The 26,763-nt window shown below is 46.6% G+C and overlaps 1 protein-coding gene across 1 annotated transcript in view; it reads right to left on the bottom strand.

The window, feature by feature from the left end:
* Positions 1 to 7,160: 7,160 nt before the first annotated feature.
* The window catches only part of CHST8 (carbohydrate sulfotransferase 8), a 256,829-nt gene continuing 237,226 nt past the window's right edge, over positions 7,161 to 26,763 (bottom strand). The window contains exons 3-4 of the mRNA XM_053399285.1: positions 12,697 to 12,734; positions 7,161 to 9,596 (exon numbers count right to left, since the gene is read on the bottom strand). Coding sequence (XP_053255260.1) covers positions 8,448 to 9,596; positions 12,697 to 12,734 — 1,187 coding nt within the window. The 3' untranslated portion in view covers positions 7,161 to 8,447. The remainder of the gene's footprint in view (positions 9,597 to 12,696; positions 12,735 to 26,763) is intronic.

Raw genomic sequence — 26,763 nt, 5'->3', positions numbered from 1 at the left:
TCCACGGCTTCCGATTGGCTGCAGGACCTTCCTGCAGCCAATCACAAGCTGCGCTTTGATTTCCGAAAGTTTTGGTAGTCGAACGGACTTCCGGAACGGATTCTGTTCGACTTCCAAGGTACGACTGTATTCCAAATCACACTCCTTCTCCCTCTCAGTGACTCACACACCAGAGTGAGAGGTGAGAGAACAATAAGCAGGCTACAAATGGGGAGGCAGCCCAGGGAGCTCTTGTCAGTGAAGCCCCTGCTGGAGGGTCATCTTCTGGCAAAGATCCAACCCTGGTCCGCCTTGCCACCAGCCCCACAGAGTGGAACATTCCTTTGGCTATGGTGTCCCTCCATCCTCTAGGGCGGCCTCATCCATCTTAACCTTACATTAAACACAACATTATTTTGATTGTATACATTGCCATCTAACTTTGGGATGTTTTAAATTTTATTTTTATAACATCTGAAAAATTTTAAAACCTGCTATTTGTACATTGAAAACAGTTAAACGCCCCCCCCATTATATTCATTACTTCTAATTTTTTCACTGTTTCCCATTAACTTTTTTCATTCATAACTGGAAAAACTTCTGTTTACACTTTTGCACCATCTCTGTAAGTGCATATTTAGAACATGTGTATAATTGCTTTGGAGCGGGCTCAACTCCACTTAGAAGTTTTTGTAAACTATTCTTATCTCTAAAAAGGGATTAGAAATGCACCGGTTCAAAACGCTTTAGGAAAGATTTTATTAAAGCTGAGCAAAGTAGGGGGCATTTCGTGAAAATATTCAGTAGAATAATAATAGAAATAGGGCTCCCCTGTCGTTACTTTTTCTCAGGGATCTTTGTGAAAGAGCTGGACACAAATGATTCTTCTGGGATCCTTTATTGGCTTGGATCATTTATGTGACCTTTGTGGACTGTATTGTCCTCAATATACCCAGGCTCATTTGTTTCTATTGGTATCTGGAAACAGTCAAATATTATTCCGACTACACAGAAGCATAACATCATGGCATCCTGTATATGATCCCTGATTAGCTGGGATCACTTCTGGAGGAATGAACCAGGTGGGGGAAAATTGGCTATGAACATGGGAGAACAGCCATAAAAAAGGTAGAAATTAGGGGCCTGGGGGAGTTACACCTCAGCACCATGAAATCACTAATTTCAAGCAGAAACTTGCGCTGAATTTCTTTTGGCTAATCCCTAGTTTTCTTGCGTTCAATGCAAGAGATCAAACTCAATTACAAATGGCTGCATCTTTGCAGAAGTCTATTAATAAAACCCACACATAAAGATTCCTCTTCCGGTGGCATTTTAATCAATCAACACTGACACTCCTGCGTATCAATAATGGAGAAAAAGGCGCAAGCTGAAAGCTGCGTCAACCTCCACATGTATCAGTCTTTGCTAACTTGGTGACCTCCAGATGATTTGGACTACAACTCCCATGAGCCTCAGCCGGCATGTCTGATGGGAGCATGGGCATGCTGTCTGGGGCTGTTGGGAGTTGGAGTCCAAAACATCTGGAGGTAATCAGGTTAGCAAAGGCTGGTCTGAAGGAAGACAGGAAATTGGGAAAGAGAAGAGGGGCTAAATCAATGCTGGACAGCTGGACAGCTGAATCAATGTGCATTTATCAGCAAGAGAAGGTCATATAGAACCTCAGGCTAGGTGGAAAAATTGAGCTGGGGGGTGGGGATTCTCTGAGCATCACTAGATTTGGGTCAGCAGACCTTAAAAGAATTCCTTGGTAAAAACTTGTCAGTCCCAGTGGGTATGTTGGGATATTGAATGGTGGCAGAAAACAAATTCCATCGCCACTGATTTAAGAAGGATATTGACAAGCTGGAATGTGTGCAGTAGAGGGTGACCAGGATGATAAAGGTTCTGGAAAGAAAGCCTTATGCAGAACAGTTGAGGGATTTGGGTATGTTTAGCCTGGAGAAGAGAAGACTGAGAAATGATGTGATGGCCTCGGCCCAGTATACCTAAAGGAGTGTCTCGACCCCCTTTGTTCTACCCGGACACTGAGGTCCAGCACTGAGGGCCTTCTGGCAGTTCCCTCACTGCAAGAAGTTACAGGGAACCAGGCAGAGGGCCTTCTCACTAGTGGCGCCTTCCTTGTGGAACGCCCTCCCACCAGATGTCAAAGAGAATAACAACTACCAGACTTTTACAGGCAGCCCTGTTTAGGGAAGCTTTTAATGTTTGATGTATTACAGTATTTTAATATTTTTTTGGAAGCTGCCCAGAGTGGCTGGGGAAGCCCAAACAGATGGGCAGGGTATAAATAATAAATTAAAAAATTAAAGAAATAGCTAAAGGGGCTGTCCCATGGAAGATGGAGCAAGCTTGTTTTCTGCTGCTCCAGAGAGGAGAACCCAGACCAATTGGTTCAAATGATAAGAAAGGAGATTCTGACTAAACATTAGGAAGAACTGCCTGACAGTAAGAGCTGTTCAACAGTGGAGCAGAAGGTGGTGGACTCTTCTTCCTAGGAGGTTTTTGAACAGAGGTTGGATGGCCATTTGTTGGTGGGGTTTTGAGCTGTGATTCCTGCATTGCAGTGGTTTGGACTAGATTAACCCTTGGGACCTTTTCCAACTCTACAGTTCTCTGATTTTAAGAAGCGAGGCATGATATACATCTTCCCATTTTCAATTCATTTCATCTGAAGAGAACTCCTGGCTCATCATTGAAAGGAGTTCCCAAGACACTGCAATTAGGAGAGAGAGAACATCTAATAGGGAGGCTCAGAACGAACGTTATCCTTTCCTTCGCTGCAATGCAAAATCAGAGATGAAAAGGAACATATAGAAAAATGCTGCAGAGCCCTAAATTCATTTTGTGACCTGTTTCTCCCCACCCCAAATGATCCTGCGAGGGACAGTAGTAGCACGATCCCTGCATTCTTGGCATCACGCTCAGAACACTATTAAAAAGTCAGGCCCTCCAATCTGAAAGCACTGCCTGTCTCCAGCCACTTCATTATTAGCATTCATATTCTACAGGAATGTGCTGCTGGCAAGAGGTGAAAGGCATCTGGGGTGAAAAGAAATTAGTTTCATTATGCAGTAATTACAGGAAAAATTGTGATCGCTGACTTTAGTCGCCCTCTCCAGTTACTGCAGCGCTGCTGGTTAAAAAGATCTTGATCTATGCCGTTTGGCTAATGATCAACAGTTTTAGGAACGACATCTCCTGGCAGCGAGTTCTTTGCATTATTCTCTCCTCCAGTTGCTGGGTCTTTCAAACTGTTGAGGACTAACACACCAAGGGCTCAGCCACACTTACCTGTCCTCCATGCTTTCCAGGCACATTCCATGCCTTAAAGCTCCATGTTAAAGAGTGAGTTTTGTGTGTGGAAAGCTCTGCAGCAAAAGGGGAAAAAAAGAATGCTTGGACACAAAGCCTTAATGCAGCGGTCGGCAAAGTTTCTGTGGCTTGGGCCGGTTCACGGTCCTACAGACTCCACGGTGGGCCAGAGTACGTGCGCATGAATGCATGCGCAAATGTTATTTCCAGCGCTCCTTCTGGCACAGAGGAGGCGTGCGCAGCTTCTCATTGGCTGCAGGAGCTTCCTGCAGCCAATGGGAACCCGGCCAGCATCATAGAAGGTGGTCCCCGCTCTGCTCTGCACCGGTTTTGCGTGGCGCATGGGAGCCAACCGAGCAGGCAGCGGGGGTTCCCAAGCAGGTGGCAGGGGTCCATGGGCCGGTTGAACGACTCCCATGGACCGCTTGTGGCCCATGGGCCTTATGTTGCCGATCCCTGCTTTAACGTGTGGACCTGTGCCTCAGTAAGTCCTGGGTGTACATTATTTTTCACTGTGGAATATATCATGCCAAAAACATCTCAATGCTCATTTTAGTTTCCCTTGCATTCATGATAAATTGACCATCTCAGAACAAGAACAAGGACAGGAACCAGGGTCCGAAATGTATTTTCACAGAGATAAAAAGGTGCCATTGGAAAGGTATATTTTGAGATGAAAGGGCTGTTAAGGCAGCTTTCCAGAAAGCAAGGCCAGGTGCCAGTGGCAATAGAAATGATGAAAGCTCAGGGATTTTGATCAGGAAGTTCTCTTGACCATGTCAGTGGAGAATTTTGGTGCGGAACTGACAAGCAGATTTGCTCTGTGCAGCAGCCAGCTCAGTCTTCAGCAACCTACTACCCTTTGGGTACTTGGCAAAGGCTGAGGCAGATCCTTCCTTGCTCACCTTTGGAACCTTTTGCAACCAAGGGGATGCACAAAATTTTGGCAGAACCTGGCTGCCCTGGCAACGGCAGCCCCATTTGAAAGATGGGGGGAAGGAATGGTCTGTGTGAAACCCTCTTGTTTTTCTGCATGTACAAAATGGGAGTCAATAGGTCGCACCCTAGATTCCTCCCTCCAGTGCGCTTATATTCAATTTATACAGGGTTAGAGATGGTGGTGAAATTTGATTCAGTTCTCATTTAAAAGTCGATATATCCAATTCTCACTTTCCAAAAGAACGTGGGAACCGAGACACAACAATCGATTGAAATTTGCACTTATCGAAATTTTTCAATATGGTGTTTACACAATGTTTTGTGTAATGTTTACACAATGTTTACACAAATGCATATATTAGGGAGTAGCGTGCATAAAATGAATATATTAAGGAAAGTAATAGAATAGATTACTTGCAGAAACAAAACTGCATACAAAAATGCTTTTATTCGGGGAAATTTGCACAAAAATGCTGATGAATTTTCATGAGGTTTTTTTTTTTTAATGAGCAAATGTGTAGAATGGAATTTAAGTTGGGGAAAATGGAAAACTGAGATATTGGAAATTGCCAGATCCTTCATCCCTCTCTACTCCATGGAGGAGTATTCAAACATCCTGGCCTTTTTGCTGCTCCAACCTGGAGCTGGCACAGCAAAAAGAGTAAGAGAAATCTCTTTCCACAAGTGTCAGCAATCAGCATAATATATTTAGTTTAAATTCATGCAATCCTAACTGAATCTCCTAAAGTAGGTAAAAAAAAATATGGATAAAAACATATAATCACATGCATAAAACATCCTGTTTTAGAAGACTATTGTGGCTACTGCTTCAGTAGAGGGTCCCTGCGCTCTTTTATGTTTCAAGTAACACAACTTTGGGATGTAGAAATCAGCGTCTGCATGAAAGCTCTTTCCATTAAAACAAATCCTCCACACTGTATGTCTTCATGTTTCTTTGCTCCCCTGAGGGCCCAGCTCTGCAGGTTGCAGAGCTTCTCTCTCTTCCCAACATGAAGAGACTTGAAGGTACTCAGCACCTGGAAGGATCAGCCCATGACTCAAATCTCTACTCAAACACAACTTCCTTTCTTCAGTCCTGTTGCTGTTTTATTAGAGAACTTCTTTTCGTAACAACAACAAACGTCTTCTAAAGGGGTTCATTTCTCTTTCTCTTTCTCTGGGTTGTTTGAGGAGCATTAAGAGAGCTCTGCTGGATTTTCAGCCTTGGTTGGGACTCAAACTGCTCCTGTAAATGGGCTTCAGAAAGAATTTGCTGTGTTGACAGTTACAGCAAACCCTTCTGAATTCTGATGGATGGGCAGCTCTGCCCACCTGTCAAAGTTAGCATGTGTGTGTGTGTGGGGGGGGGGTGGAAATAAGAAGCCAGGTCCCAGTTCCCAGCTCCTGATGCAAAGTGATGGTGACAGGTGCACATTTTTGAGGCCATCACCCAGAAGGCCCCCTCACAACACTCTTCCCCCCAAATTTGAAAACATTGGAACCACCTGGAGGTCTTCTTCTACTGATCTTAATTCCTGGGCTGGTCTATAAGGAAAGAGATGCTCTTTCATATATTTGGAGCCCAGATTTTTTAAGGGCTTTCAATATCAATGTGAGCACTTTGAATTAGGACTGGAAGCTAATAGGCAGCCAGTGCAGTTTCTTCAGTCCAGACATTATATGCATTCTTGCATCCATCCCTGTCAAAATCTTGGCTACTGCATTCGGCAACAACAACAGCTTCCAAACAATTTCCAAGGGAAGCCCCACATAGAGCACACTGCAGTAGTCTAAGATACAGGACAAAGCTCCACATTTTGGAAATCCCCTCCAGGTGTCAATTCTGCCTTTGAAATCCCGGTAATGGACGTATGGCAGCTATAACATGGGATACAGGAGTAAAGTCAACTTTGTCCAAGAGGGTCTAGAATTGGTCTAGAAGCATCTGGGACCTGGAAATAGGAACTCCTAAAAATGCATTATATTAGGGAAATGTCTTGTCAAAAATGTGTTTATTAGGCAAATTTGCATTAAAATGGTTTATCAGAAGATAGGCACACTAAAATGCTGGTGAATTTTTGTCAGCGGACTGTTTGTTTCTTAACTTGCAAACCGCTGCAGAGATGTGGCAAACTGAACAGAAGATCGGAAAAATGAGAAATTGAGAGTAACCAAAATTGACAGATCCAGCCATCTGTAGTCATCTCGTGCTTTTGATTTAACCAGGGTGTTAGGTGGGTGTGCAACCCAGATGTGCTAAGAGGCTTTCGCCAAATCTCTTCCGGCTTTATAAGACAAAAGTGACACCTTGAACTGTGCTCTGAGGCTTGTAAGGGGGCAATAAACTGTTTGCAACCATTAAAAATAAAGGACCCTGATGGGCAGGAAGTGGAATCTAAATTTATTTGCTACTTTAAAGGCAACATTTGATATTCCCTGAGACTACATAGATTAAACTAAAGATTTATGTTAATGCCAAGGATTAAAAGAATTTTAATAGTGTGCATAAAGATGTAAATGTGCTGTGTTTCATTTTCTTGCAGATGAATGTGCCATAAGGGAGCTGTAGATGGAAGAGAATGTATTCATATCCTGCAAATTGTAACATCTGGCTTAATTTTGCACTCATGTGTTCATTAAATATTAGTTGCCTTCCATTCGTGCATCCTTGAAATCACACTTTAATATGGAAAGATTTCCCTTCACCCTCTGTACTCCCAGAAGGCAACTGAAAACAGCTCCATAAAGCAATTTTTTACTAACCATATTTTTGTAAAATCCTATTTCTCTGTCTTCTCAAAAAAGGGTATCACAAAATCATCTATATTTTCCCCTTCTCGTTCTGTATCTGTGTGATGCAAACAAACACCTACACTCTTGTTGGAACCTCCCCCCCCCCATAATAGATAAAATTATAATGGGATGGAGACAATTAAGGGGTGTATATATAACCAAGTGCAAGCAGGGGTGGAATTATTTGAAAATGTCTGTATCAAGCTTATCCACAGGTATTTTTTCTAATTTTTGTCTTGCTCCTTCATGTCAAGGAAAAGCGAACAAATTGTTTTACTGGTTCCATTAAAGATATGAACAATGATCACTGGTTAAAAAACTGAGCCTGGATAGCTCATTTGGTTAGGCTGCGGTGCTGATAATACCAAGGTTGCAGGTTTGCTCCCCATATGGGACAGCTGCATATTCCTGCATTGCAGAGGGTTGGACTAGATGATCCTCAGTGTCCCTTCCAACTCTACAATTCTACGATTCTATATGCATTATTATACATATAATATGATATGTATATACACATTTCCTATAGCAACCGGCACATAAACATACTACTATATAAATATACTTATGTATGGATACTTATCAAATTATGCTGCAGATAATATAGCACCTCGTGGAATGTGACTCTTCCATATGAATATAATTTTCTGTATAATTTTGCATATAATTAGCCAGAGTTTTTTTATATATATAAAAAATGCACTTCACAACCCAACAATGCACTAGTGGCTTGGATATAGGTGAGTGCTTGATGCAAGAGGTGGTTTGGGGGACAAATCTTGATCGGATCAGAACCTCTAAATTCTGTGTGTAAACCCATTTAAATCTGATTTGTCTTCCTTCCCTAATTGTTAGCTATGTTCTATCGTTCTTTCTTTTTTTATGCTGCGATTGTTCCATAGCTCTGCCTAGCATGTGCCATCAAGCTTTGCAGACTGAAGAATAAGTTGAAGGTGACAATTTTTCTTTATATTTATTAATTCCAAAATCATTTTTTAAAAAGCCAACAACATGGATAGGAGTATTACTGCAAGGTTGATGATTCTTGAAAAACATAAGGGCACGTTGTGCTTCCAGAGTGTAGCAACGATTGTCCTGAATGTGGGAGTAAATTTAGGGTGGTTCTACATTAGAAACCTGTCTTGGTGTTATAACAGGTTAACTTCCCTGACTTCTGCCACAAAGAATCCTGGGAATTGTAGTCTGGGGTCCCTGCTGTCGACAGTCCCTATTTCCCACCCTCTCTGAACACACTTCCCAGGTTTCCCTGTGTGACCAGTGTAGGTACCTGTGGTGTAGATATGTCCTTAGCTTATTTGCCAATGGGTACAGTTTATTTGGAACTTATTTTACACAGACTTGCATATGAGGAACCACAACAGCAGCTCCCAGTGCCTCTGCCACTGTCAATACAGATCTTCAAAAGGCTTTGAGTAGTTAAACATCAGATAATCCATGTAATAGAAATCGTAGCTGCGTTGCCTTTGAGAAGGGGAGAGCTGTTTGAAATATTGCTGTGTAATTTGGGTGGTTGTTCTCTCTTCATCAGAATGCCTGTCTTTAAACCTAGGAAAAGTCAAATTTTGTGGCGCATTTATTAAATGCAAAAAGAAGTTAGCATCTTCCTCCATGGTTTCAAATTTACCAATAAAATCATAGTCTATCAAGCACGGGCTGCAGAGCCTGTTGACATGGTCCCAGTGAATATCCATGCCCACAGGCCGGTGGACATCAAGAAGATATTGAATGAACTCTTTAAAGGTTACCCCAGAACCTGTCCTCAGTGCCTCCTTCGTGGCATTGACGCGGTACCTTGAAATGATGGGTCTGCCAAAAACCGGGTGGTAGTAATTGTTGGGATGCTCAAACTTGTCTCGAAACGCCGAGACCAATTTTTCAAAAGGTTCACGGACAAAGAGCATCTTCGTGTAAGTGTTCAGCCTGTGGTTGATCCCTTTGCGATCAAACCCATCCAGCCTTTTCAGATAATTCCCATAATGCACCGTGTTGTGTTGTATGACCTTGGTCGAGGAGGCCAGCCCATTAAGGACCATGAGTACCCTTTTCCAGTTGGAGCAACCGGCCTTGGGAACCTCGCAGTATAAAATTCGGTACTTATCTTCAACGAAGATCCTGGAAACGTGATAAGGTGTGATGATCCTTTTGTTGTTGCTCTTGTATTTCGAGCAAGTCTCTCTCATGATCTGCTTTCGCTCTCTTTGGGTCTTGTAGAGGCTTTTCCACTTGACGTCGTTCCTGTCCTCCGATTTCAAAATGGGCAGGTTGTGGAAGGAGCTGTTCACGGCTATCAGGATGGGGCTCTTTTTGATCACAAACCTCCTCCTCCGTTTATGAGTCCGGGCAGAATTAGCTCCTGCGCTTTTTTGGGAATGGTCTTTAATCACCACCAGGATGTTCTGCTTTCTGCTTGCGCCTTCTTCCAGGGCAGCTCCATTGGGCACGGGGTGTAGCGAAGCCTTCTGGTTCGCGATTGGGAATTTGTCAGCAGCATACAGAGGCATTTTCCCGTCCTGATTGTTGCTGGATGTGCAGTCCTAATGGAAGAAAAGGCCCAAGAAATTACTAAATGAGAGAGCATTCATCACCATGGACAGCTTGCAGTGTTTAATGGCTCATGCTATTTGTACCGTTTTAGCTCAGCTTAACTATGGAAGGAAATGCATTGTCTTGCACGCAGCTTTGGCGCTGCAGTAATTATTTTTCACCTTTCTGCTTTTGAATGTATTCTTCTTAACTTGAGCATCACTTCTAGGGGCAAACCAGAAAGACTCAGCTAGGAAACAGCTTTGGGGTTTTTTATATATTTTGTTTCTTACTATGTTAGATTCTCCTCCTGGTTTTATACTATAAACTGCCCTGTGATCCTCAGATGAAGGGCAGTATAGAAATTCAATAAATAAGTAAGTTTATGTGTGACCGCAAAAGGTTTTCCTCTAGAGGGTACCACCTGCTCACAGTTGTATCCCAAGGTATGCTTTGACACTGATTCAGTGCTGAAGTGGAAATACCATACTTTTCCGTGTATATGATACCCCCATGTATAAGGGGGCTAAATTTAAAGTTGCTGAGCTTTTTTAAGGGGGAATTGCATACGCGCCATCACCCCAGCAGGGCCATTGCTGGGGGTTGGCAAAGTGGGCAACCGCTCCCCCCACACCACTGTGGGCGGGAAGCTCCCTAGAGCGTGGGCCTCCCACAGCTTCCTCCTTATATCATTATTTGTGTATAGGACGACCCCAGTTTTTTGACATGATTTTTGAGTAAAAAACGCTCGTCTAATACACGGAAAAATACGGTAAATACGGTACTAGCAGTGTAGAACCACTTTGTATTGGGGCTGACTGATGAGGCAAATGGGGTAATTTCATTCCTATCTATGTCAAACAGCAATGTCAATGAAGCACTCTGAGTCAGATGAGCACCCCGCCCCTAAGCCTCCAACTCTGTTTTTCTATACTTTCTACTGTTTTGTACACTGGATTTCTATGTTTTTCTGTGTCTCTGTGTTTCTCTACTCTCCGTCCATGGGCTCTGTGAGAAGTGAGGCTGTCTAAATGCTCCTGGTGGACCATCAAGGAGCTCTTGGTAATTTTTAAATTTTTACTTTGTTCCAGCTGAGTAGCCGCAGATTTTTTAAATACAAAAAATCAACTGAAAAGCTTCCTTTAACTTGTAGATAAAAAACAACCACACCCACTGCTCTGCTTGCAAAAAAATCCAAGCTCTGTCTTCCAGAGCACTTCAGCACCCCACAGGCAGCATTCAGGACAGCCTCACCTTGAAGATACAGGCTGAAGGACATCCCCTCCCAAACACAAGCAAGTACTAGCTGGATGATATGGTGCTCCTTCTATTTATTTCTAATTATAAGGTGAATGTGGGGTTTCCTGCTTGGATGAAGCACCTTCAGCAAGACTAGAGAAACCTCACCATGATTTGGTGGCTCTTACCCAGGCATAGGCAAAGTCAGCCCTCCAGATGTTTTGGGACTACAACTCCCACCATCCCTAGCTAACAGGGATGATGGGAGTTGTAGTCCCAAAACATCTGGAGGGCCGAGTTTGCCTATGCCTGCTCTTACCAGATGTGCCTGCTGCCATTCATTCTGTTCAGTAAGGAGGGCTGCACTCAGCTCAGTGGAAAGTGACTTTGTGCATGGAGAATATACCTCTTGTGAAACAAAATGGGAAGCCTTTGCATATGCGGAGCTCTAGACCATGACTCAGATATTCAAAGTTGCCCAGATACCTTCGCTGTGGGATGAGGGTGAAAGCGGGACCACTAGGCTGAGCTATTGCCTTCTGAAATCCTAGACATGCCTACTAAGACCAGCCGAATTCTATTGGGCTTACTCTCCTCAGCAATTTTGGAAGGAAGATTGAATAGCATTGCATATGAGAACCCTGCTTGTTCGTGTGCACAGTGAAGAGTTAGAAACTGCTACTAATCGTCGAGTTGGAAGGGATCCTAAAGGACATCTAGGGCAACCCCCTGCAATGGAGGAACCACAATTAAATAATCCAAGACAAATGGTTTACAGTTTTGACAGTAGGTTGAGCAGGGGAGTGTAAATGGATGGAGGACCTCTGCCCTCCTGCCCACCTTGCCAACAAGACCCAGCAGGGCTCTGAAAACAGGCTCAGCTCCCTTTGGTGGTTCTCCTTCCTTTTTAGGGTTGTAATTGCAGTGTGGTTTTCTTGTATTTTTGAAAGATTCTTTCCCCTTCAGTTGTATGGACTCAGTTGTTTTATGGAACTTGAAGGTCTGTGGGTATTTAATAAACGTGGACAACACAGCAGTAATGGGGCTATGTGTGTGTACAGCAGCTGTCAGGTCGATGGCAGTCATAGTCAAAACACCTGGAGGTTGGCAAGGGTTGGGGCATAGGATTGCAGGCTTACATGTGCAGTCTGGTCCCTCTCCTGTGCCTTGTTTCATTTGATTTTTCTTGAATCTCTCACTCTGCCAGGGCTCCCATGCATTTCCAGTTTATTGCTCTAGAAAGATGTGAGCCATCTGTGCAGACGGGCTTTTAACCAAATTGACACCTACTGACACCATAAGCTGGTCATTATGCAGAGTTCAGGAGCATTCAGGTTTGCAATATATCATGACTCTGCTTATAAACCCACCGCTAGCTTGTCATGATCAGCAGATATCTGCGACTGAATTTCTCCCTGTGCCGGTAAAATCTGCGCAACGCTCCCATAAATGTCAATGGGGTTTTTACAGGACAGCTCATGCCGTTGCAAATAACTAAGAGCCACTAGATGGAGCAATTTCACCAAGGTTTTTCATGCTGGCACTTCTAAGCGACTTAAAAGTGGATTTTTATTAGTTCAGTTTGATACATAATGTGGATATGCAAAATGTTCCCAGGCAAAGTGCATCAGATTTATCCATCCTAACAAGCTACCAGCAAAGCCGCATTTCACTGGCCTAACAAATCGAGAGAATTTAATAAGAACATCTGTATTCTGGGGAATTGTGACGCCTCCTGCCTTCTTCAATCTCTCTTCCTCCAATCATTCAGTCGTCTCTAAGGCCATCGCGCACACCTCCCACCACCCTGCAATTCAGATACAATTCAGATTATGCAGCTTCCCTAAAAAGATTTCAAAAGAGGCAACTTACTTTTTTGGGTTGCTGTGATCCCATGTTATATCTCAGACCTAAACAAAGAAAGAAAAGTATTATTATAGGCAGGAACCTGCCACAAAATGCAGCAGTGTTTTCTCGTGCCTAATCAGAGTGTGTCTGGTCAGGATTCCAGCTTGCCATTCCCTTAGAGCAGGAGTATCCCTCTCTTCCTCCTGCAGCCCCACTTTTGATTTTATTTTTCAGCTGACAGTCAACATTCTGTGGTTTCCGAGCATGCTCAGTCCTGTATTAGGCTACCCCCCCTTTTTAAGTAGAATATTTTTTTTAAAATATATTTTATAAAAAATATATTTTTGCACTTCCACAAACAGTGTGGGTGCCGTGATCACACTGGTACCTTCCTCTTGTTTCTCAGTCATCTCATTTTGCCTTCGATGAGAGTTCGCAATTAGAGGACATGATACACTCTGGAAGTGCCCACCCCATAACAGACCTATAGGGTGGGTAACTGACAAGTGAAAAAGGAAACCAGAGGTCCCAGCAATAACAAACACATCTAATTACAAAGAGACCCTAAGAAATGTACAACTTTTTGCTGTGTCAGTGGGGTGTATCAATTCCTCCCCCTTCAAATTAAATTAAATTGTGAATTGTTGTTATTATTACTTTTCAAATTTCCTATTTATTTATTTATTTATACATACATACATACATACATACATACATACATACATACCCTGCCCATCTGGCTGGGCTTCCCCAGCCACTCTGGGCTGCTTCCAACAAAAGATTTGAAATATATTAAAAAATCAGTCATTTAAAAACTTCCCTAAATAGGCTGTGTGGACAGCATAACATGGCACTGAATCGAAACTCATTCACAATTATGTCTATTATCTGTTCATATATCTATATTTACAGATTCCTCCATCATATAAAAGATCAAGGCAGTGTGCAAGAAAGTACGCAAGGGCAATGAAATAATAAAATATCATAAAAACAATACAAACTAATCAAAAGACAACTGGTTCATCCTGAAAAGCATAAAAGAGGTTTCTAAGACACATCTAAAAATGAGCTTCAAGCGTGTATGCTGAATCTCTGCTGGAAGAGTATTCCACAGCATGGGATCAGTGACCAGTCGTTTAGTGGCCATTTCAGCCCTGCAGAGTCCCTTCAGGACAGTCACTGCCACGCCCCCTCACAGCCACAGCCCCTTTTAAGAGTATGCAATGATAATGATAATTAGGGATGCACTGAGACAAACAGTGCAGATCTACGTGTGCTGCCTTTCAGTTAGATCTACCATTTTCTGTGCAGGTACGTGGGGAAAGGTGCTCCAAAATTTTCCTTCGGAGTGACTTAAGCTGTGTTTTCCTTGAAGCTGCATTGTAAGTAATACAACTTGTGTGCGCTATTCTTGAAATGGAAGCCTCTTTCTGTTTCCAGTGTTCCAAAATGCTTAGTTGTTTTTTTTTGTTCTTATCCAAATGCGATTTTGGTTTTAAACACAGTGTAAGGTAGTCTCTGTGGGAGTATATTGTATTTAATTATGGGGTATCAGAGTTTTTAGGGGGTTAACGAGGCTGGGATAGCTGGGATAGCAGGCTTGTTGGTTTTTGAATGTATGATGTAGATTTTTTCAATTTCGTTGTTCTGTATGGGACAATGACAAAAAAGATTATCGTATCGTATACAGAACAATTCCTCAGCGCCTTCTCCAGAGTGACCCTAGGAGCCAATCCTCAGTGGCCAACTCATCTCCTTTCACTCTGATTGGCTCCAATCAGTACAAAGGGTGAAAGACTTCTCAGTGGATTCTGCAGATCCAGGCCCCTCCCCCCCCTCTGTTGCATCCAGCCAGTGGTGGAGCTTCATGCTCCAGCATCGGGGGTGGGGTAGAGAGCAGGCGGGGCGGGGCTGGTGTGTGTCCTGGGCATGCTGCCTGCAGGGGTGTGGTGCCCAGTGTGGGCGGGGGTGCAGCCATGATGGCACCCCACCGGGATTGCACTGCTGGGGGTGGTGCGCTCCCCCCACAGTCCTCTTCTTCCGCCAGTGCTGCCAGCCCCTCCACTACTCTTAGCCCTGGGAGCAAAGCTCTTATTAGCACGAAAGGGAACCTTTTTTTTGAGGGGGGACGACAACTAAAGGCACTGGGGGAGCCTCTTTCCTGCCCTGCATGGCATGCTGCACCAACTCCCGAGGCTTCCAAATGCAAGAAAGCCCCTTGTTTTGCAAGCATATTTCTCACCCAGCCTCTTGTCATTTTGCAGCTCTTTGCAAAAAGCATTTCCAGCCTACCTGCACCTAATTATCCCAGAGTCTGGATCATCATCCAGGGCCATTCAAAGACGCAAACTCCCCTGTATATAAATGGGATAATATTGTGCCAACAAATGTCTATCACGCAGTGGCAGCATCACACCAGGCAACGCTCCTCTCCTTCTTCGGCTTCGCTGCCTGCTAGTCTATTACAATGCAGGCATTGAGCGTGCTAACAAAGCCAAGATCCCTTATTTGCTGCTTGGAAGTGAATGCAGGAAGAGATGGAGATGGAGAGAATGTGTGACTTAAATTGCTTGAGGATTATGCAATCTGGCTGGCTTCTTTATGCATCTCTCTGGTAAGGATACGGCCACTTGTCACTGTCAGCGCTGCCTGAGCAAGCTTCAGTTTAATTAATGGGGCTTTGCAATCTCTAGACTTTTGACAAGGAGAACCGCGGGTCAACGCGCTGTTGCACAACAGCATGATAGCCTATTGATGGAAGAGCTAGGCTGCAGCTCAGTCCTATCAGACGTTTTTTAATTGGAGGCACTTTTCTTTGGTCTTGCTGCTGTGGGTGTGAAACCTGACCAGTGGCAGATCACACCCTCCAAAGCCACATGAATCTGGATGACCCTAGGGTGTGGCTACAAACCGGGAGCTGCACCCAGTGTTGCATTCCATGGGATAGATACCCTCAGATGGTACCACGCTTTTTTCTGATCTTATTTCCACTTCTTGCACCCCTCCACAACCACAGAGCCTGGAATTAAGCATCGCAACACATTTGCGGCTCCCACGCAAAGCAGCCGGTCTGCCTTGTGCGCTGGGTGTCAGGTGATGCCGCCATGCTGAGAGCCCCCCTGGGAGGGAGGGACAAATCTGTCAATCTTCATTTCTCTTCGTTTCTAATTTTTCGACTCTTTAAGTTCAGTCTGCCATGTTTCTGCATGAGTTGGGGGGGGGGGGAGTCCTCACAAAAACCCAGCAGCATTTTAGTGTGCAGAAGTTTCTGGGAGTCAGAAACTCTGGCTATCTACTGAAAAAGCACCCGCAGATATACTACTACTACTAGTAGTAATAATTTATTAGTTATACCCCACTCATCTGACTGGGTTTCCCCAGCCACTCTGGGAGGCTCCAAAACAGAATATTAAAAACACGCTAAAACATCAAACATTAAAAACTTCCCTAAACAGGGCTGCCTTCAGATCACTGACGGAGGAAGACGAGTGTGGGGGGGAGTGCACCACCCCTGGTAGCGCAATCCTGGTATGGTACCATCGTGGCTCCCCCCCCACGCTGGGTGCCACGCCCCTGCAGGTGGCATGCCCCGCCCCCAGGATGAGTGCCCCGCCTCTGGGATGTGCACCAGCCCTGCCCCCGCCTGCTCTTTGTCCCCTGGTGCCACAGCATGAAGCTCCACCACTGCTTCATATGTCTTCTAAAAGTCAGGTAGTTGTTTATTTCCTTGACATCTGGTGAGAGGGCTTTCCACAGGGCAGGCACTACTATAAAGAAGACCCTCTGCCTGGTAACCTCACTTCTCGCAGTGAGGGAGCCGTCAGAAGGCCCTTGGCGCTGGACCTCAGCGTCCGGGCAGAACGATGGGGGTAGAGACGCTCCTTCAGGTATACTGGGCCAAGGCTGTTTAGGGCTTTAAAGGCCAGCACCAACACTTTGCATTGTGCTCGGAAACGTACCGGGATCCAGTGTAGTAGATGGTGCTCTACTTTTTGCCCACTCAGGTTTCTTGACAGCTTTGCTCAATAACAGCCTTGTTTGCCATGAAGACAGCCACCCATTCTGGAGTGGATGGCATTCTGAGGCATTTGTTTTGAGGATGGGTGTCTCCATCCTTTACCATGGATGCCTTCAATGTGTTTATTCATTTGTTCCATTTCTAAAGTGCCATCCATAAGTCAGGTTCCTGGGGTACCTTATAATATTCCCATTTCAGCAATAATGATGCATATTAATAAAACAACCATTTAAATAATTGATACAAACACGGAATTTAAACAACCACCTTGTCAGAGCAAATGGGTAAGTTCCTTTGCAGCAGGTCTTTCCAGTTTTCATCAAAGATCTGGGCCAAAAAGTACATATTTCGGGCGGTGATGGAACCCCCCAGCAATGAAGCCATCACCCATACTTCCAAGGGGAAGGAATTCCATTAATGGCATGCTGCTTCAGGAAGGCTAAACCCAGGAAGGCTAAAAAGCCAATGCAATTCTGGGCTGCATCAATAGGAGTATAGCATCTAGATCAAGGGAAGTAATAGTGCCACTGTATTCTGCTCTGGTCAGACCTCACCTGGAGTACTGTGTCTGTTCTGGGCACCACAGTTCAAGAAGGACACTGACAAACTGGAACGTGTCCAGAGGAGGGCAACCAAAATGGTCAAAGGCCTGGAAACGATGCCTTATGAGGAACGGCTAAGGGAGCTGGGCATGTTTAGCCTGGAGAAGAGGAGGTTAAGTGAAATATACTCAGAGTCGCGAAGTGATTTCATGCTCTTTATTCAGCTCATAGTGGTGAGGAGGAATGAATGAAAGTCCCCTCAAAGTATCTGCTTTATATACATTATTTACACAATGGGCTGCACGTGATTGGCTAATTCCGGAATTCTACTGTAAGCCAATCAGGTTGTGGATTCACTTCTATCTGGGGCATGATTGGGTAGTTCCTGCCAACCAATCATACTGCTGCATTGTTCTAGGACCAATCAGACTGCTGCCTTTTGGATCCTATTGTTCTAGGACCAATCAGACTGCTGCAGTTTGGATCCTATTCAACTCAGTACATAACACCCCTCCCCTCTAAGTTCCAGTCCTGCCCGGGAGGTCGCATTCATAGTCCTCGAGGTACGCTGGCGGCCTACGTGTGCGTTGCGGCCTGGGGTGTTCCCTGGTCCGGGGTTCAGGTTCTGGCTCGTGTTCCAAGGATGCTGGCTGTGATGGGGCTATTTGGTCTGGCGCAACCGGCTCGCTCAGTCGTGGTTCTGGTTCCGGTGTCCTTTCGGCCTCGCAGGTCCTCTCTGTATTTACTGATTCTGCCTCTCCTGCTGGCCCCTCGTGCTCTATGGGCCTCACTGCCCCACTGTTCCCTTGGGACTCCTCTGACCTTTCCTCCTCCTGGTTTTCTCCCGGGAATCGTCGCCGTATCTGGTCGCAGTGGCGGCGCCAGCATTGCCCCCCATCTGTTAGCACCTCGTACGACACGGGGCCAGTGACCCTGGTGACTGTGGCGGGTACCCATGCTGGGCCTGCCCCAAAATTCTTTGCGTACACTGGGTCCTGGGCCTCGAAGGTCCGGGGGTTCCTGCCTTCCCCCACCACTACCTCATCCTGAGCTCTATCGGGGTGAAGGCGGTCCAATCTGATTGCAAGGCGCCGACCCATTAGTAGTTCAGCGGGGCTCCGGCCAGTCGTTGAGCTGGGGGTGCTGTGCTGTGCTAGAAGGAATGTGGCAAGGCGGTACTCCCAATCCCCTTGCGTCATGCGGCGAAGGGTGTCCTTGGTGGTCCGCATCATGCGTTCTGCTTGGCCATTGGTGGCAGGATGGAATGGCGCCGAACGGATGTGGCGGATGGCGTTCTGCGCTGTAAAGGTTTGGAATTCTCCTGACGTAAATGCAGTCCCGTTGTCTGAGACGAGAGTGTCAGGGAGCCCGTGGGTTGCAAACAGCCTGCGTAGTACCCGGATGGCTGCGGACGTAGAAGTGGACGGTACCAGTGCGACTTCCAGCCATTTGGTGTAGGAGTCCACCACTATGAAGAATGTTTTCCCCTGAAAGGGGCCAGCGAAGTCCACATGCAGGCGTGACCATGGTGCTCGGGCGGACTCCCAGGACTGGACTGGGGCCCTTGGGGGATCTGGGCGGGATTCTTGGCAGGCCTGGCAGTGTTTGACCCAGGCCTCTATCTCTCCGTCGATCCCCGGCCACCACACATAACTCCTGGCAAGGGCCTTCATTCTTACTACCCCTGGGTGTGTCTCGTGTAGGGCTGTGAGGACCCTTTTGCGGAGGGGCTGGGGAACAACGACCCTGCTTCCCCATAACAGGCACCCCTTGTGGGCCGACAGTTCATGTTTGCGGGTTGTGTAGCCGGCGAATTCTGGCCCGGGGCTGCTGCTGGGCCATCCCCTCCACACCCAGTCCAGGACCCGGGAGATGACCCTATCTTTCTTGGAATGGTGTGCAACTTCTTGTGCCTGAATGGGGCGGTCGGGAAGCAGCTCCAGGCTCATAACCTCTTGTGCAGGTGCTGGGTCGGGGCCTGTTTCCGGTAGTGGTAGCCTGCTGAGGGCGTCCGCATGGCCCATCGCCTTCCCTGGACGGTGAATCAGTGCATACTGGTAGCTGGCAAGGAAAATTGACCACCTGAGGACGCGAGGAGACAGCACTTGGGGGGTCTGCTTTTCAGGGGCAAATAAGCCAAGCAACGGCTTGTGGTCAGTCACCACGGTGAAGGGCCGCCCGTACAAGAAATCATGGAATTTTTTTTACTCCCTTCACGATTGCCAGACCCTCCTTGTCGATTTGCGAGTAGTTCCGCTCGGTTGCGTTGAGTGTCTGGGAAAAGTATGCCACCGGTACCTCTCTTCCATCCGGGAGTTGGTGTCCCAGGACAGCGCCAATTCCATAGGGCGAGGCATCGCATGCTAGCACCACCGGCAGCCTCTCGTCGAAGTGTGCCAAGACCGAGTTTGAGACAAGCAAGTCCTTGACTGCCTGGAATGCGGCCTCCTGGCGCTGGCCCCACACCCAAGGGGCCCGCTTGTCCTGGAGTCTGTGTAGGGGCTCCGCTACCGCCACCTTGTGGGGAAGGAAGGAATGGTAAAAGTTCAATAGTCCCAAGAAGGCCTGAAGTTCAGTCTTGTTCTTGGGCGCTGGGGCATCACAAATGGCCCGTACCTTGTCCCCAGTCAGGTGGACCCCTTCTGCGTCCACCATAAATCCCAGAAAGTCCACCTGAGGCACTCCTAGTAGACATTTTTCCCGCTTCACCTTGAGACCCGCCGTCTGGAAACGGTGCAGAACGGTGCGGAGGCGGTCCTCAAACTCCTCTGGTGTGGGCCCGGCAATCAACACATCATCGAAGAAGGGGGTGACGCCAGGAATCCCTTTAAGTAGAGAGTCCATTAGATTCTGGAATATGCCTGGTGCCACGCTGACACCGAATTGCAGCCGCTTTACCCTGAATGCTCCTCTGTGCGTCACAATCGTCTGTGCCTCTGCTGTGGCCTCATCTACTGGCAGCTGTTGATATGCTTGGGCCAAGTCCAGCTTGCCAAAAATTTTCGACCCAGCCAGGGTGGCAAGAACATGGCTGACCACTGGCACTGGGTATGCATGGGCCGTGAGGGCCTTGTTTATGGTACATTTGTAGTCTGCGCAGATGCGGACCGAACCATTAGGCTTGACGGGCGTGACGATTGGGGTTTCCCAGGGGGCATTAGGCACCGGCTCCAGCACTCCTTGCTCCACGAGCCGGTCCAATTCCTCGTCTATACGGGGTTTCAGGGCGAACAGGACCCGGCGGGCCTTGAGCCTGACCGGTCGTACTGCGGGGTCAAGCTGTAGAGCAATGGGGGGGCCCGTATACTGTCCCAATTTCCCATCGAAAACCCCCGGAAATTCCTTGCATATGGCGTCCACGTCCACTTGTAAGCTTGTGTGGTTCACCCCGGTGACGGCTAGCCCCAGTGGTCCAAACCATGCCAATCCCAGTAAGCTAATGTAGGGGCCCTTGACCACAAGCAAGTCCAGTTGCCGCGTCCGCCCTCGGTATTGCACCCTGAAGGTCCCCACCCCCATTGTGGGGACCTTATGTTTTTGGAAGTCCCGGAGGGTGAATGGGGCCGGCCTGAGTTTGGGACCCCCAGTAGGACACAGTTTCCTTAAGGTCCTTGCCGAGATTATGGATAGAGTTGAACCCGTGTCAAGCTCCATGCGGCATGGGGCCCCCTCTATCTGTACGTCAACATAAATTTTCTCTACGTTGGGGTGGGGCAACTGGTATACCTGGAAGTCCGTGACCTCTGTCGAGTTGCCTTGGTGCGTTGGGCCCCGGGACCTGGGGCTCTTGGATTGGTCATCTGATGCCTGGCGTCGGGTGGGCCGAGCCCGACACACCTGGGCGATGTGTCCCGATTTTCTGCACTGCCTGCACTCTGCGTTGCGGAAACGGCAGGTCCTCCTCTCGTGACTTTCTCCACAGCTTGCGCAGTTCCCTCCTTCTCGTCGAGGCAGCTGTGGTATGTGGGCTGCTTGAGTGCGCTGCTGTACTCGGTGCACCTCCTCCCTGTCGGATCCTGAGTCGTCGGTGAGGTCTTCGTGGTGGACCCTCGGTTGGGACAGCTGGCTCGGCCGTGCCTCTTGCGTCGACCTCTCGGCAGCTTCCGTTGCCAGGGCCTCCTCCAGAGCGACCTGGAACGTTAGGTCCTTCTTAGCGTAGAGGCGTCGTTGCAGCTTCTCATCCTTCAGGCCACCGACGAGGCGGTCACGAAGCATGTTCTCCAGCTCTGAGAAGTTGCAGAACCGGGCGGCTTGGCGGAGAGAGGTCACAAACCCAGTTATGGTTTCCCCAGGGGCTTGCCGCTTTGCGTAGAAGGCATTTCGACGAGCCACCACTGAGGGCTGCGGCGAAAAGTGCCCCTTCAGCTGTTCCATTATTGTTTTGTATGGAACAGTAGCGACGTCTTCAGGCGCAAGGAGAGCCCGGGCGATTTCAAACGTCTCCTCTCCGCAGACGCTGAAGAATATCGCCCTCTTCTTGGCGTCTTCTTCGTCGGTGACCCCTTTGGCTTCTAGGAGGAAGGTGAAACGGGAGGCGTACGCTTCCCAGTCTCCAGATGCTGGGTTGAATGGCGAGAAGCTGTTGTCGGTTGCCATTCTGAGTTCCTTGTGTCCCGGAGCTGAAGCCTGGATACACGGTGCGAGGCAGCGGTGCGGCAGGTGGCGGTGCTGCGGTGCTGTGTGTGGCAGTCAGCTCAGCGGGATCCCACCTTCGTCGCCAGTGAAATATACTCAGAGTCGCGAAGTGATTTCATGCTCTTTATTCAGCTCATAGTGGTGAGGAGGAATGAATGAAAGTCCCCTCAAAGTATCTGCTTTATATACATTATTTACACAATGGGCTGCACGTGATTGGCTAATTCCGGAATTCTACTGTAAGCCAATCAGGTTGTGGATTCACTTCTATCTGGGGCATGATTGGGTAGTTCCTGCCAACCAATCATACTGCTGCATTGTTCTAGGACCAATCAGACTGCTGCATTCTGAATCCTATTGTTCTAGGACCAATCAGACTGCTGCCTTTTGGATCCTATTGTTCTAGGACCAATCAGACTGCTGCAGTTTGGATCCTATTCAACTCAGTACATAACATTAAGGGATGATATGATAGCCATGTTCAAATATATAAAAGGATGTCACATAGAGGAGGGAGAAAGGTTGTTTTCTGCTGCTCCAGAGAAGCGGACACGGAGCAATGGTTCCAAACTACAAGAAAGAAGATTCTACCTAAACATTAGGAAGAACTTCTTGACAGTAAGAGCTGTTCGACAGTGGAATTTGCTGCCAAGGAGTGTGGTGGAGTCTCCTTCTTTGGAGGTCTTTAAGCAGAGGCTTGACAACCATATGTCAGGAGTGCTCTGATGGTGTTTCCTGCTTGGCAGGGGGTTGGACTCGATGGCCCTTGTGGTCTCTTCCAACTCTATGATTCTATGATTCTATGATTCATTGGTGGGACAATGAGATGGGCTTCCTTTAGATGTGTCAGGAGATGCTTCCATCCCCAAGTCCCACAGTGGAGTCAGATTTATTTTCATCTTATTTTTATCTACCACACTCTCAAAGCATATTTCTTCCTCTAAAGAATCCCATTAATTTGTCCCTTACAGAGTACAATTCTCTGAACCATTAGCAAACTACAGTTCCCATCATTATTTTTTGGGGGGGAGTGATGTGCTCTAAAATGTGTTTTAAATGTAGGCTGTGTATGCGGCCACCCTCACAAAAGAAAGGCTTAACAGAATTAAAGTAAAACAAGGTGACATCAATAGAAGTTAACTTAAACTCAACTAGATTGCATTTCCCCCCTAGTTCTGAATTTCTCTAGCATATCACAGCATGCCCCTTTTAAAAAAGAAAGGCTGCCTTCTTTTAACAAACAGTCCCGCAGCAGGAAGGAAACTGTGCTTGGTTGCTTAAAGGGGGAAAAACATTGTGGTTTTGTTTTTTGTTTTTTTAAAATAACAATACCCTGAAGCTTTAAAACGTTGGAGGCCAGCATGATGCCACTGCCCTATTCCAGGTTTGAGGAATGTTTGAAGACTGTGGAAAGGTGGGAATGGTTTGGATAAGGTTGTAGTTATCGTGTGAGGTAAGGCATGGAGCAGGGGTGTGGCATATCAGGCTTCCTGTGCACTGGTTGGAGGAGGGAGCAGAGAACCCCCAACAGAGGCAGCTTTTGGGAAGTGCTACCAGTTCTGCTGTACGCCGGCTCCCTTGGCCAATAAAGCGAGATGAGCGCCGCAACCCCAGAGTCGGTCACGACTGGACCTAATGGTCAGGGGTCCCTTTACCAGTTCTGCTGCACTGGGAGCCAACACCAGAGGGGGCTGCAGAGCTCTGCAACAATAACTTAGTGAATTGAGTAAAAAGGAAGGTGAGAGGTGGTGGTGGGACCGAATTTTGTCCACACACAGGTTACTTCAAAGACCAAAGTTTGCCACTGTTCCCAGAATCCCCCTGCGCCAGTGATGATCCTGACCAGCTGCTTCTGAATGCAGGTTGCTGGAAGACACAGGAGGGAAGAGGGCTCTTGTGCTTGAATCCTGCTTGCAGGTTTCTCACAAGCATCTGGTTGGCCACCCAGAGAACAGGATGCTGGACTAGATGGGCCATTGGCCTGATCCAGCAGGCTCTTCTTATGCTCTTATCAGTTCCTACTGGAGAGCCAGTTGTGTGTCACTGCCTGGTATATCTCCCCCGGTTCTGCTCGTCTTTGGTCTGAGGGAACAGTCATGCCAGAACCTTGTCCTTTCCATGCAACCAGGTACTGACTCGACAGCCTTTGGACCTGAACATGCTGGAAAGCAGGTTTGATTAATGACCAACTCTGACTTGGTTTGTGTTTGACCTGTCAGTTTAGTCCTTGGCAAGCAAGCCCTCCACTCTACTGATAAGAGAAACAGCAGTCACGACCACCAGCATGCTGCCCACTTTTGATGCATCAGAGGAAATTAATGGACTGAAGCAAGGAAGGTTAATAGATCCAGAAGGGCCCTGCACAGAGCTTTCATCAGAGGAAAGGGGGAAAAGTGCTTTCTGCATCTCCTCCACCCTTCAGTGGCATTTCAAGTGGCCAGTGACAATTCCATGGAGAGGCTGTTTCACAATGTGTCTTTAAAATAATGATAAAAATGCCTCCGGAGAAACCGATGGAAGCCAGCTTCCACTGAACACGAGAACACCAGAAGAGCCTTCTGGATCAGGCCAGTGGTCCATCTAGTCCAGATGCCATAAAGTGAAGCCTGCAAACAGAACTGGAGGACAAGGACACTCTCCCCTCCTGTGGCTTCCAGAAAGTGGTTCAGCTGCATTACTGCTTCCAGCCATGGCCCATCAATTTCAAGGGGTCTACTCTGAGTAAGTATTCTCTTTCCAGCAGCCACCAACTTCCTACGGCTTGGTGGGTGTCGCAAAACAGGTCTATAGTTTGGGTCCTTTGCATGTTGCAATTGAACCCTTTTATTTTAAGATTCTATGATGGGATTTTCCCATCGCCCCCTAAGACATTTATGGTCACTGAGCCTGTGCATACATTACATTAACAGTGCAAGATGATCACAGATGAGGAGGCCTTTTATTTCCCTGTGCAGAAGCAGCAGCAGTGTTGAGGAAGTCCTGAAACACGTTTGCTGGCCCCAAAGAACTTCTTGTCCAGCAGATGTAATCTGCGGCTGTTTTCCTTTCAGAGCAAGTTATTAATGTTTGCTGTTTACTCAAGGCTTTTACAGCTTCCTTTTTTTGGTAATTCTCACAGAGGCTTTCCTTTTTATTGCATTCTTCCTGTGAGAAACACTGGGGAGGATCTTTTTTCTTTCTTTAATAGAGTTTACTTAACATTTGAATTGGAATCTAGGAGCATTTTCTGCTGATGAAAAGTGGAGAGGGCAGGAATAATAATATTTAGGCTACAGTCCAAAGCATCCTTCTTGGGACCAAGCTCAATTGAGTGGATGGGACTAACCTCCCAGGAAATATTTTGTTAAGTTGCAACAGTGAGCACAGTGCAATAAGTCAAACCTTTTCAAACCCAAGATCTGGTTTCTTTTTTCTGAAACAGGGTACTCTTTTCTTCTTCTTTACTTATTCAGAAGTAACACTGAACCACAATTACTGTATTTTTCCATCTATAAGATGTCCCCATGTATAAGATGCCCCCTATTTTTGGGGACTCAGATTTAAGGAAATGGGGGAGATGTATCCACGTATAAGACACCCCCTAATTTTTGACATTATTTTTTAGGGAAAAAAACCTATGTCTTATACATGGAAAAATATGGTAAGTGCTTTGTGAATTAGCCTTCAGTTTATTCACCTCCAGCTTCCATTTCATGATTTGATGTCCTTCCAATTTAGTGACAAACCACCATCTGCTACTGCAGCCAAACTGTGCAAGTTATGATTTCTACAAACCATAGTTTACCCACAAAGCAAGATTAGGTGTTGTCTGCAGGCTTGGTTTGCAGACAGATTATGACTTGTGTAAAGCTTAGTTTTGTGGGTTGGTTGTAAAAGAAAATATAGTTTACTGCTGAACCAGAAGTGATGGAGGACATGGGAGCATTTGCGGGGATGATGGAGGCAAAGAGCTGGTGGGAGGGTACCAGTCCTGCTGGTCAGATCCACTGACAGGGGGTGTGCTACAAAGGGCTTTCAACAGTGCCAGCAAAGGGCATCAAATCTGACTTAAGTGTTAGGCTCAGTGGCAAGAAGTGGCACATACGACCACAGGGGCAATGGAGAAGTAAGATCCTGCCAGCCCAGCCTCCTGGATGGAGGTCCTTCCCAAGGAAGGACTCTTTCATCCAGGGATAGCTAAACTAGGACCATCCAACTTTTGCTTAACTACAATTCACATCAGCCCCAACAACCTGTTTAAAATTGGTTACTGACTTTTCTTCTCAAGGGTATCCCAGAGTGCTCTCACTGAGAAGATATACTTCTGTTGTAGACTGACCAACAATGTCTCTTTGGATAATCTTAAGATCATCTTGGTGTGTGCTGAGGGAAGCAGTGGTCCCAAGTTGCTTAGGGCCTTAGATTTCAACAGCAAAGCTCTGAAGCAGGCTCCATATCTGACAGGCAACCAGTGCAGTTCTTTCAACAGTAAAGCAATGTTTGAGAAACTGGGCACCCCCTGGGCTTCTAGCAGTTGCATATGAACTAGCTGCAGCTTCTAAACCAGATGCAAGAAGTAGCCCCTCATATAGTGCATTGCAACCATCTAAATGTGAGGTTATGAATGCATGGTCCACTGTGGTAAGACTAACTGGTTGCAGCTGGTGAACAAACTAAAGCTGGAAATGGGTGCTCCACTGATGTTGTTCTTAGCATTTCTTGGAGGGAAAATCAGTTAAATTTCCCTTGCACTTAATTACACCCAATCATGCCATTAGGCATTCGACTCTGATTAGTAATCAGCATTATAATACTATTAACATAATTTATTTAATATTGTGTTTAAATGTTGTAACCCACCCTGGGACCCTAGGGTGAAGGGCGAGTAATTAATAATAATAGCAACAACAATCCTAT

Source organism: Podarcis raffonei, chromosome 8, assembly GCF_027172205.1.
Source record: "Podarcis raffonei isolate rPodRaf1 chromosome 8, rPodRaf1.pri, whole genome shotgun sequence".
In the NCBI taxonomy this organism is placed as follows: domain Eukaryota; kingdom Metazoa; phylum Chordata; class Lepidosauria; order Squamata; family Lacertidae; genus Podarcis; species Podarcis raffonei.
Note: the sequence above shows the minus strand (reverse complement) of the source record. Positions and strands in the feature narration are given on the sequence as shown.